The sequence below is a fragment of the Protopterus annectens genome, chromosome 2.part2 (genome assembly GCF_019279795.1).
Source record: "Protopterus annectens isolate FY-2018-M chromosome 2.part2, PAN1.0, whole genome shotgun sequence".
NCBI classification, from domain to species: Eukaryota; Metazoa; Chordata; order Ceratodontiformes; family Protopteridae; genus Protopterus; species Protopterus annectens.
Genome location: NC_056730.1, coordinates 68,783,540 through 68,795,985, shown reverse-complemented (window position 1 = coordinate 68,795,985; position 12,446 = coordinate 68,783,540). Strand labels below are relative to the sequence as shown.

The 12,446-nt window shown below is 40.6% G+C and overlaps 1 protein-coding gene across 1 annotated transcript in view; it reads left to right on the top strand.

Annotated features, from left to right (window-relative positions):
* The window catches only part of SELENOT (selenoprotein T), a 398,371-nt gene that overhangs the window by 31,279 nt on the left and 354,646 nt on the right, over positions 1-12,446 (top strand). The window contains exon 2 of the mRNA XM_044063750.1: positions 11,595-11,705. Within this exon, the coding sequence (XP_043919685.1) occupies positions 11,595-11,705 (111 nt within the window). The remainder of the gene's footprint in view (positions 1-11,594; positions 11,706-12,446) is intronic.

Genomic DNA, 12,446 nt, shown 5'->3' with positions numbered 1-12,446 from the left:
GCCTAACTAATAACCAGGGGCCCATCAGGGATTTTGTACTCCTGTTGCTCAAATCTCAAATATTTGTGAGTTAACTTCCTCTGGCATTTGTTGATTGCTCTATAAAGGTTCATATTGTAGCCATTTCAGCATATCTGCCTATGGATTCTCCTTTTTCTTCCCTGTTTATTGTAAAACAGTTTCTGAAAGGAGTTTTACACCTGCATCCTTGTAACGGGTTGCTCCTCCTTAGGATCTCTGCTACTTGCTTGAGAAGTTGACTGTCCCCCTTAGAACCTGCACATCGAACTTATTTAAGGTTTGTGATTTGGAAAACTGTACTCATCGTTGTTCTGACATCTGCAAGAGAAGTATCTTGAGTTGCAGGCTCTCATGGTAGCTGAACCCCATCAGATTTTCCACAGTGTCTCCCAGTTTTCTACCCACAACCCTAAAAAACAGGGAGAAAATATTCTGCAAACTCTGTGCATAGGCAGCTTACATACTATTTTGACAGTAACTAAGCTTTTTAGAAAAGCTGATCATCTGTTTAGTTCTTATCAAGGGGCAAAAAGGGACACCCTGTGTCTAAGCATACAATTTCCAGGTGGCTGTCCTCCGCTATTTTTTGTTATTCCCACCATGGCAAATCCATTCCAGACCATATCAAGTCACATTACTCCAGAGCTTTTTCCTCTTCAATGGTATATTGGAAAGGTGTGGACTCTGGAATCATTACAGCGGCATCTGCATGATCTGCTGTACATAAACATTGCAAAAATTTGTATTCTCGGTCCAGGTTGAGCTTTGCTAGGACTGTTCTCCAGTGGCTGCTGGATCCATATCATTCCTTCTTACAGATTTGATGGGCTTTGGTAGTTGACCTGTGTAGTTTGGTAGTTGACCTGTGTAGTTTATTGGCTACTGCAGTAGTAGGAATGATGAATATAGTACAGTTTTGTTTAAGTTGCACTTACCTTTAACATTAGATGTTTGAATTCCCCACTGCTGCAGTAGTCACATCCACCCTCCATCCTCCTACACCTGTATGTAGTTGTAGCTGGGATATAAAGTAGGTTTGTGTTTATTTCTTCTTTCTATGATTTATTATCTCTTTGTTTCAGGATTGTTAGGCTCTTCACTTGTTGCATGATAAGGAAGTCCTGAAGAAAGCTTCACTCTGTCTACTTTTATTCCGTTGTTTAGATTAGCCAATCCACAGTCAGTGAAGGTGGAGGAGGGGGCAGACCTTTTTGAAGCTGGACAGTTTCCTAGGCAGGAAATAACCCATATAGCATAAGGGCTACAGCAACAGTGAGGAATTTGAAGAGCTGCTACTATGGTTAAGTGCAAGTTACATAACTGCATGTTCACTCTTTTTGTTATGGGACAATGTCATGGGCATAATGCTGGTGCTACTCCTTTCTGTGTTGCTTTACATGCAGCAGAAAATAACCTCATGGGGTGTTGGGAGATCAGTCAGATAAGCCAAAATGACATCTTCAGATGGCAGTGATGCATATCTAGGTCACTAGATTGTTCACTCTTCCAGCCCTGCACCTTGATGGCCTTTGTATGATCAGTACTGGAAAGAACATGGCAGCTGACGCAATACCTCATCACCTCATGCTGTTGCTGAACCCTCTGTAGCAGATACTTGGTCACACATTCATAATGTCCAGTCTGTGTCCATAAAACAGCAAAAGACTAGATTAAGACACTACCACTGCCCTAGCATTTTAGCCTTAAACAGATGGTGGGGTCCGCGTTTAGAGGACTGTGATAACTAAGTGATTGTGTGCCATTTGATCCCACTCTGAGACTGGTGTCACCTCCCCAGTTTGTCCTTCCAGGGTCACTACTCTCACCTTCCATGTGCCAGTGAATAAAAAATTTTATAAATTGATGGAATTTGATATTTTGATTTGTTTTGCTTACATTTATTGTTTCATTTTATTTTAGTAGATACACTCGTGTAAATGCAAAAGGACATTTGTAAATGTTTTTTTTTTTTCCTAAATCATTTTTAGTGAAAATTTTCCAGTAAATCGCAAACATAGAAACCAAATGCCCTTCCCATAAAAAGAAGAAATAAGTACATTAGCCAAAGGTCCATATTTTATCCTTGAAATCCAACTCAAATACAACAGCATATCTTGTCATTTGTACATACTAGTACTCAAGTTTGGACTACATATTAAGTACATATCTCCCTTCCTTAATTCATTTTACATTTCTGTCAGCTGTCTGCTTGTGCCAGTTGTAGGTGTTTGTACTACTTGTAATCCTGTAACTGTATAAGGGGAGGAATTTGGTTACTAACCATGTGCTGTTAGGCATGTGTGTATCAGGACTGTCATCGTCTAGTCACACTGTCTTGTTTGTCAAGAGAATTCCTTTCCAGTTGGGGCTTACTTGCTGTACACATTACAGGCTTTGTTTTGAATGCTTTTAGCATTCCCAGGCAGAGGTCTTTATTTCCATGTTTGGTGCGTTCGTTCCTGTTCCCCAGCTGCCCCTTTTGTTTATTATTTCTCCGGAATCGGATAAAGAATGCATTCAGCTTGGACCCTTACTGCATCCATCTTTGTATGTCCCAGGATCCGTGCTGTTGTTTGCCAGCATGATCCATGGTTACGCCTGTCTCTCTCTCTCTCTCTCTCTCTCTCTCTCTCTCTCTCTCTTCCTCTCTGATAGTAGTCACAGCAGCATTTAAAGAGTGATCTCCCTCTTTCAGTGAAGAATGGAGGTAGCTAGGAAGAAGAGGGAGGAATACATATTGAAAAAACAAAATGAGGAATTTGAGAGAGAGACAGACCGTAAAGAGAGACTTGAAAATACTAAAAAAAAAATTTTGCAGCATGAAGTTAAACTGTATAAAACATGTCACTGAAGTGTGTAATAGATGATTTTATGCCTTTGCTTCCTAACTGTGTAATAAAGTTATAATCAAGTTATAAGCATATGATGCAGAATTTCCATAACAAGTGTTGGGTTTTCCATTATGCTGGTCTGATCTGTCCGTTTTGCAGGAAAAACTAACTTTTTTTTTTTCTTCAGTCACTTTATGTTCACTAAAAAGTAATCTTTGGTAGAAGTTGGAACTATACTTCAGTAATATGGGAACACGAATTATGTTTCAGAAAGAGGCAAGTTCAAACCAGACTGCTTGTAAATTTTTGTGCAACAAGGAAGTAGCATGAACAGGCAAAAATCGACTACTAAATGTAAAGTCGAAGCATGGGAGATGAGCATTAAGTGCTCTGGCTATTGAATTCTGGCATTTCAATGTATCATGTTTTCAAAATGTCTGAACAAGAGGCAGGAATAATGCAGCATTATAAAACTCTGCTTTCCTGGTGGTGCTGTGGTAGCGTTGTCGCTTCACAGTAAGACGCTGTCCGGTTCGATTCTCTTAGCTAGCACGTCTTCTGTGTGGAGACATGCGTCAATGGGCGTACCTTTGTTGAAGGTTGTGCGTCAGGGCTGGTAACTCGGCACGTAAAAATCAACTACCAATCATTAGCGGACCGGAGTTCCGCTGTGGCGACCCCTAACCGGGAAAAGCCGAACGACACAAACAAACTTAAAACTCTGCTTTCCTTAATAGAAAAATAACAGTTTGCCAGATTCATTCTGTTTTTCTTTATTCTGATCTTAAGTATTCTTTTTGTTAATGCTGTATGTAAACTAATTTACTGTGGTTCCTGCAATGCACAGCTTTCTTTCCGTTTAGTCCTAAGATAGAATAAGTTGCATAACAAGTGTCTGTGAGCCTTGGCTGTGCTACCTGTGCAGACAAGGTAGCTAGGTATCTATCTGTGAAGTATATGTGGTTTAGGGATCATGTCTGCACATCTGTAGGGCTTGCTGATGCAGTCAAGGCAATTTACCTTCAGAGTTACAGCTGTAACTGCTAGGTGAGGACAGCACTGGAGACTACTGTGCCTCTGAGTGCTGAAACCCTGCAACCAGTTTGGAACCGGTTGGTGGACCAGGCTTTTTCGATATGTGTTTCTTTCTTTTACTTTTTTTTTTTCTTTGGGGGGGGTTGATTACGGTGACCAAGTCTTTGGGGGGGGGCGCTATTACACTGTTGTGCACACAGCTAAGTGTAGTCTTGCATAATGGTCCATTGCAATCTCAACTATGCAATGGAGAAATTGACTGTCATCCTTAGAACCTGTGCATCGAGCTGATTTAAGGTTTGTGACTTGAAAAACTGCTCTTGTCATAACTACCATGACCTTGCTGCCTGATCTTGTATGAAATGACACAGACAGAGCATTTCCCATGCAGAATAGCAGGTGGAGGGCATTTGTTAGTATATTTTGAGCTGCTTTTGGGACACTGAGCAAGGATGAGTTAAGTTACCAATAGTAGCTGCATTACTGGAGTTCCCACAGATTAAGGCAAAACAGAAAATGTATATCTGGTGATATGGGCCATATGGCATATGCATCTTCTTTCTCCTTTACCACACCTTTTCTAAGGGAACTACATTATCTCCAGATTGGCAAAAGCTCTGTGTAACCTCTTACTTTCAGAAGTGGGGTAAAGGTCCTAAACCAACATCACATTTTAAATATTGGTTTTATTGACTAGAAAGTTGATAAAGGACTTGGAACTAATTTGCATTTTCTGATTTAAAGGAAGTGTAGTGATCCTCTGTCAGAGGGTTCTAATCAATCATTTTTTGTCAAAACATCACTGCGGTAGTAGTAGTAAAATAACATGGAGTCAAAATGGGAAACATTTGAAGGCATGTCTGCACCATAAATGCTGCTACTATAATGTGTTTTCTGTTTTTTTGTGAAACACATGCTGTTCTGTGCAAGACAGTAACATTTGCATTTAGTCTAATTTCATGTTTTTTTTTTTTTCACTATGGTTTACTGTAAACACACTACGAACTGACTGCTGAACACGGCCTAAGGAATTGATAATGGGGTTCATTTCCAGTGATTTGCCTTTACTTTACAGTTTATCTGTATATAGTGTTTGCTGCACACACAGGAAACAATGAGCCATTATCTGATGAAATCATGGCCATACAGGTGCAGTAACATTGAATGGCAGAGAGAAATGGCTTTTTACCACTGCACAAATATTTGGAACAGTAAGGATGTTTAACTGACATTAAGTAGTCAAATATGAAATGTGTTGATGTTTGAGCTACCATCATGATTGTAATGCATTTACTGTTTTCTAAATATTGAAAAGGATGATTTATTTGTTTTTGCATTCCTTGGTATTGCTCAAGTATTTTTAAAAGTACAGAAACACTAAGCTTGTTTACCAAATACTTTATGGTGCCATGAGAGTACTTACAATTCTTAAGGTCTGTAGATGCTGTGCGAATGTGATATGAAAAATTCAGTATTTACATGAAACCACTTGAAATACCTTAAATTGTGTTTGAAGAGGTGTTTGCGTTACAAACCACTGATGTTTGCAATCTGGAATTTAGTAGTGTGTCACTTGCTACATGTGAAGTTTTTCACCATATATATATGCTGATTTGGTTTCCTGTTTAACCATGCTGCAAAGCTTTTGGAAACCATTTTATCTGGAAATGGGCATAATGTACCTCAAAACACCCTCTGCAAATCCTTTTTTTTTTTTCTCCTGCTTTGACTTGATGCTGCAAAAAATTACACAAGATTGATTTATTTTTTTAGTCCCGTGAGAACTAGTTCAGTGAAGTTGCAGGGCTGATAATTATTATTAAGAGACGACACTTGTTGGGCGTATTGGCATAATGGTTACGGTGTTTACCTTACCTCATTCGTGAATCAAACTTTGTATCTTGTGTTTGTAACTGACTAGTCTTAAAATGGCCCACAAGGGCAGTTAGCCCAATTCTAACCTATGATTTCCCAAATGACTTAAACATCCTCCAGGAAGGTTACTCAAATAACTGGTGTCAAAATCATGGTCTGAAACTAAATGCCAAAAATGTATTATTGTAGCCCTGAAGGCTTCTTTCCCAGGAAACTACCACACTGATAGTAGTCCCACAGGAATTGACCCAGTAGTTTGGGGGTTTGAGAACTTATGTGAACAGTGACCTAATTATTGACAAATGTGTGCCTATTGTGAGAAAGTCCTTCTGTATTGTACAGCTGATAAAGAAAGAGATTGTCTAAATCTAGGGATGTAATTGCTCCCCTTTACTCAGCCCTCGTTAGGCCAGTCATTGAATGTAATGCCCCCCTTTGGCATGCATCTGTCTGGACACATGCAACAAGTAGAACGTTCACAGAAATTCCTTTAATAAAAGGATACAAGGCCTAGACAACCTGTTCAACATGGGCCAACTCAAAGCCCTGTCACTATTCTGTATCCTGCAAATTGCGAAGAATGGCTTGTGTGTGGCAGACAAGGCATCCGCCACCCTATTACTAATGGATTCACTGCACATTAGCAAGTCAAATGGCATCAGAAATTCCCTGTCTAGATATCTAAACTTTTCTGCATCATCAACAGAACCACTTGAAGTGGATAGGTATGTTTCACACAGCATATGTCTGCTGTGGAACCCTGTCCATTTTCAAGCGCAACTTAGATCTGTGGATGGGAAACAGAAAATTTACTACAGGACTGCCCCCTGTACTAGTAAAGGACAGAGGTAGCTCCTAAATGCTTTATTCCAAGCATGGGTCCCCTCAAATTATCTATGGTATGATCCCGGTTATTATAATCACCCATGGGATTAGTAAGGCAAGTGTGTAACCAAATGAGATAGGTTATTTTGAGCACAAAATGAAATTGGCTAGGCTTAAATGGCTTGCAAGGGCATCTAGCCTAGTACTTGCCTATGAACCGAAGATCACTGCTCGAAAGTATGTATGATACAGAGTAAAGAAACAGGGCTTTGATGCAATCGGCATAGGGCATTGTTTACTCCCTGTATTCTTTTTGTAAGGAGCCATCGTGGACATTCCAGTTGTTGCATGTGTCTGGTCCGGTACATACTGAGGGGTCATTTTACTCTATGATGGATCTGATGAGGGCTCAGTACAATGGTATGATCTCTCTGGATCTAGATACCATGCCCGTGCTTATAAGCTGAGCAACATAGAAAGATCATCTTACTACCTTGGACAACTGTTGGTCAGAGGCTAGGCTAATATCTTCATGAGTTCCCAGATCCCTGATTGGTGAATCAGCTTTTAGGAGTGTTTTGTTGATGTAGTTACCCAGGATGGTTGACTTCCCAAAAGGTACTATAATGCATTTCTTGGTATTTAGTTTTAAGCCATGGCTTTGGGGCTTTGGCATTAAGCGTTTGTGTTAAACCTTCTGAAGGGTGTTCTCAACTTGGGAGGATTCATAGACTGCTTCCAGTTTGTAGTCCTCTGTGTACATGTTTGGCCAGAGGCTTTGTCATTGGCTTTCACACCTGAAAAGTAGATGCCAAAGAGGAATGGGCTTAGAACAACACCCTGGGGGACTCTGCTGGTGACCAATCTCTTTGTGGAGGTGGCCTCACCCAGCTGTAACCTCGCGTCTATATCACGTTATTGAAATTTTACTACTTCGAATCGGTAAAGGTCTAACTTTATTGATCAAAGTAGTAAAATATCGCATAATGTAAAAAAATAAATCAATAAAAATACTAACTAGCATAGGAAGGGGGTTAAGCCCCCCCTGCACCCCCCACACCCCCTACTTAAATGTACCAATTCTGAGACCGCACTACATTGAGGTAAATGGAAATCTTCCCCTTATGGAGATTTCCGTTTACCTGCGTGATGTTCTGAACATTCGACATTGTCATGCCGACAATATTGTATTCGATGTTGTCAGCTTACGACAACATGAACTAGACCCATAACCTCCTAGGTGTTTAGTGAGCCAGTTAACAATTCAGCATGTTATAAAGGGATTTGTACCTAGTTCCATAAGTTTTTTGACAGTGCCTGTGTGGGGTATTGTATCAAATGCTTTAGCCAGTTCTAGATAGGCAGTATATACCATTTTCCCCATCCCCCATTGCCTTAGTGACATTTTCAAAGAAGTCCGCCAGATTCAGTAAGCATGGCCTTCCTTTGACAAAACAACTGGGATGGATCCGGTGTCTGAAGGTCTTCAGTGTCCTTGATAATATCCATGATAATTCTTTTCATGGCTTTGCAAAAAAGACTAGTCTGACCAAGGGGTCTGTAGTTTCCAGGATCTGTTGAAGGTCCTTTATTTATGAAGGGGAATGACCGTTGCAATCCTCCATTCACATGACATACCTGTAGTAAGACTATAGTTAAATAATGACTCCGAGAGTCCTGATGACATAATTTTAGACTGTCTAGGAGGCGTCTTGGGATGCTATCGGGGCCCATTGAAACCTTGTTCTCAGCTTTAGCGAGTGCAACCACTACATGATCCCTAGCTACAGTTGGAGGGGTTATGTTTGAGGGTATATTTTTGGGGATGGTTGGCTGGGGTGAGGGTAAAGGTGGAACTGAAACTGTTCACCAACAGGTTTGCTACATCAACAGACTCTGAATGTGGCACCTTAACCACCAGTTCAGCACATTGATGTGTGCTGCCCTTGAGTTTTCTGACCTAGCTGAAGAAGAACTTATAGTTGTCTTTCACCTGAGATTATATCTTAACCTCAAAGTTGACTTTGCTTGATCTAATTAGCTTTCTTAGTTGCCTATTTAGTTTGAGAGTTTCTATCTTTATGGGGATTATTGCTCCTGATTTTTACCATATTATGTTTCTTTTGTTGTATATCCTGTTTAATTAGGAATGCCACAAGGGTGATTTTGTTTCTGGGGCTAGTCCACGGCTTGAGTCTAAGAGCAATTTGGTGTAGGCTGCTGTGTTCTTGGGGTTTAGAGGGAAGAATTTTGACAAGCCATCACTTTGACAAGCCATCACTTAATGAAAGGTAATTTGCCTTGGAGTTGTTCCTGTTACTGGTTTTAGTGGGATTATGGAGTTGATTTTGATTTTGAAGGAGACTACTTTATGGCTTGACCTCACCGGGGAGAACAAGACATTGGGGTAGGGGTGAGACATTCTCTCATATTTGTTTGCATGAAGTCCTTGCAGCCTACACCCCCTAAGACTGCCACTCCCCAAAAGTCGAGGAGCGTGCATCCATTTGTGCTTTTTTTTTTTTTTTTTTTTATGAGAGAATTTCTTAACTGGGAAGAGTGCATGACAGGCATCACTGCTGAGATCAACCCACTCATGCCCCTTGCCTCTTAAGTAGCTTTCCTTGCAGTCAGGAAGACATATCGCTGAAGCCAGATCCTACCCTCCTCGCAAAATAGGCATGCCCAGCCTTCCTGCCGTACCATCAGTCTCTTGATTCTGTGTTCAGGCCCAGGTTATCTGGGCTGCAGCTGCAGCTTTATCCCTCTCTGACAACATTGCAGGCATACAGTGGGTGTTGGAGTAGTCATTTGTTTCTCTAGACACTTGCCTGTTCTTAGCCAAGTAAAGTCTTTGAATTTTTGAGTGAAGATACGAGTGCTGAACATACATAAAGACAATTCTAATATTTTCTTCAAAAGTAGTTTATATGGCAGAAATGCTTAAGAAGTGAACGCTGATAAGCTCTGTGCCAAGACTTTTTCATTTAGTGGTGGATATTTCTTAACCTTTATCCTGCTAATGCAGGTCATGTAGTAGTTATGAGTACGCGGAAAGTACTGCAGGTAGTCTGTTTCATTTTGAAAAGGGTTCTGCTACTCGTGTGGTTCTGCCTGCCACAAGATGGAGTAGCAGGCCTGTGGTGGTCAGTTTCAACTTTACCCCGATGCTGGAGAGGCCAGTTAATTTGTTGAATGGGAAACACTTAATAAGTGGGGATGAAATGTTACACTAGCAAATTGGTATGTCTGTGCAGTAAGAGAAATAATAATGCATTTTTCTTTTATCTGATGAATAGTCTTTGTGATTGCTTTTTTTTAAAATAGTGTAGCATTTTTTTGGTCCTAGATAGACCGTTAGCTCAAGTATCCAGCAAATGCAATCTGCTGTGGTTTGTAGTCAGATGTGAAGATAACACCCACAGTTTAGGTGCAAATTGAGGGAAGAATTCTATAGCCTTTACCCGTCAGATCTTAGTCGACTGCCATCACTATTTACAGTGTTTGGAGGGTAACAGTACAGCAGCTTTCTTCTGTTTAAATCTGTGATTCAGACTAGAGCAGATGCAGCTGAGTGTATTTTCTAAAGGTTTTCATTTGAATGGCACCAACTTCCCTTTCACCGCAGTGGTCCATTGCTGTCTTGGTAACTTTTCCATTGTGTTTTGCTTTCACTGCAACAGTAAGCACATTAAAGCTTCTATTTTACTCAAGGCTGTGGGTATGTACTGTACTTCATGGAGTAGAGGAAGGGGAACCCTGCCTATAAACTAGGCATCCAGAGTAAACTAACTGCCATGGCACTGGAGGAGGTAACAGGAGAGGGAGAAAAATGAAGAATTTTTGCCCACCTGTGTGTGGGGGTAGTGACTATGGTTATGTGCAGGGGAGGAATGTGCTCCCCATGTTGATGTATACTGGGGAACAATGAGTGTGCATTAGGTACAGATAGGGTTGGGGCCACTGAGGGGATGACATGCTACTGCACAGGAGTATGATTGTGAACTTTTAGTGCCCTGTGCCAGGGAATGCCCTGCCCCAGGGGGTGAGGTTTGAAAATTGGTATGTCTGCATAGAGTTGGGGCTGATTTTCTTGCAAAGTCCAGATGCCCTGTGTGACTGTGGAAGTGGTGTAAGATGACCCCCCCCCCCCCAGTTAACCCAACCCTTGTACCTGACATTTAAAGGGAAACAAATGGGCCAGTTTTGTGGCCGGGTTGGAGAGCTGATGGTCAGAAGAAAGGAGTATAGGCTCCAGTTATGTACCATTTTCTATTTGTATGCGTGTCTGTGGCTCTCACTTTGCTTTTGTAGAATTTACAATTTATTTTGAGCCATTGTGTATTGCAGTACTTTAAAGCAGTATGATACAGAGTTATAGTTTGATGCCATCACAGAGCATACAGAATTTCATTTGAAGCATTTGAACGTGTTTCTTTGCAAGATATATTGAGCAACTATGTTTGGCATTGTGATTTTTCTAAGGATGCCTATGAGTTGTACACGTAAAAGGTCTTGTATCCGGTCCTGGGAGTATTCGTATTGTAATTCTGATCTTTACTTTCCTAAGCCTGTGCCCTTTTCTATATCCTAAATCTCTACCATCTAGTAGAGTTTGTTTAAAATTCTTTTGATACTTCACTGTCCAAAGATTTGAAGTGCGTAAATATTACTTCCTTTTCTTTTTTCGTTTGCTTTGACGTTTCATTTGGAAGACCTTATTTCCTTTTTTTTTTGTTTGTTTATTATGTGTGGGGATTGGTACTTGAAATATGTACAAATGGGGTCTGAAAATATTTTGTTGCAAATTTCAGAGAACATGTGACATGATCATCAGTTTCTAGAATTTTTTTATACTGTCATCACAGAAACAAATTGCTGCATTTAGGAAGTTACAGCTTTGCTTGACTTGACAGACTTTAGTGACAATAATTTTTTTCACTGTACATTTTGCTTTATGGCTTCTGCATTTGATGACACTAATCAGCCCTTTTTCTCCTGTACTAGTGTTTCCTGAGGTTACAGGCGGGTGTTTGAGGAGTACACGCGGGTTATCAGCCAGCGTTATCCTGACATCCGCATTGAAGGAGACAATTTTCTTCCTGCTCCTATGTATAGGTGAGTAGTTTTCAGGTTGCATTTCTGACATTATCTTTATCAGTTTCTGAAGTCATCTGCCTGTTCTGTTAGTCTTGTCTCTGCCTGTTCTGTTAGTCTTGTCTCAAACTGTTATTATGCAAAATTGTGAAAGTACTGTATGCTGTAGATTCCTAAATGTTGGAGACTGTTTGTTTATTCAGGTAGTGATGAATTAGGCTTTTAAAACATTTTATTCTTGACATTTGGTTAAAGCTGTGAAATGTTGAGTTTATAGCTAGCCCAAAGCTTCCTTTGATTTGTTGATCTACTCTACTCTGTTTTGGGGGATTGTGTTTTTTCTTGCCTTTTGTGAAAGTGCTACTGTTTGCTAGAGTGCAGTTGATACTGCTGTTTCAGGTGGACCTCTCTCAGTCCCATTCTCCACGTGTCTCTCTTTTGGCAGGTGATAACTAGGTTAATGCTGGTTTATATCGGCACTATTTTTTTTGTAGTCATGTATTTATCTTGGTAACTAGTATTCCTTTCGTACCTTTTACCCACCAGCTTTGCACCCTACCTTACCGTGTGGGGGGGGCCGGCAGACCTTAACCGGATAGATTTGACTTACCGATAGCCCCATCTTTACAACTCACTCTTAACAAGAATTAGTGACTTGGATGGTCATTGCCCTGCAAGGAGCTGGATTCTTTCCTTTGTGCTGTCCTGCTGTGGTTAGAAAGCATACTTGTGGTTGTATTACAAGCACCGTTGGTCTCCTTG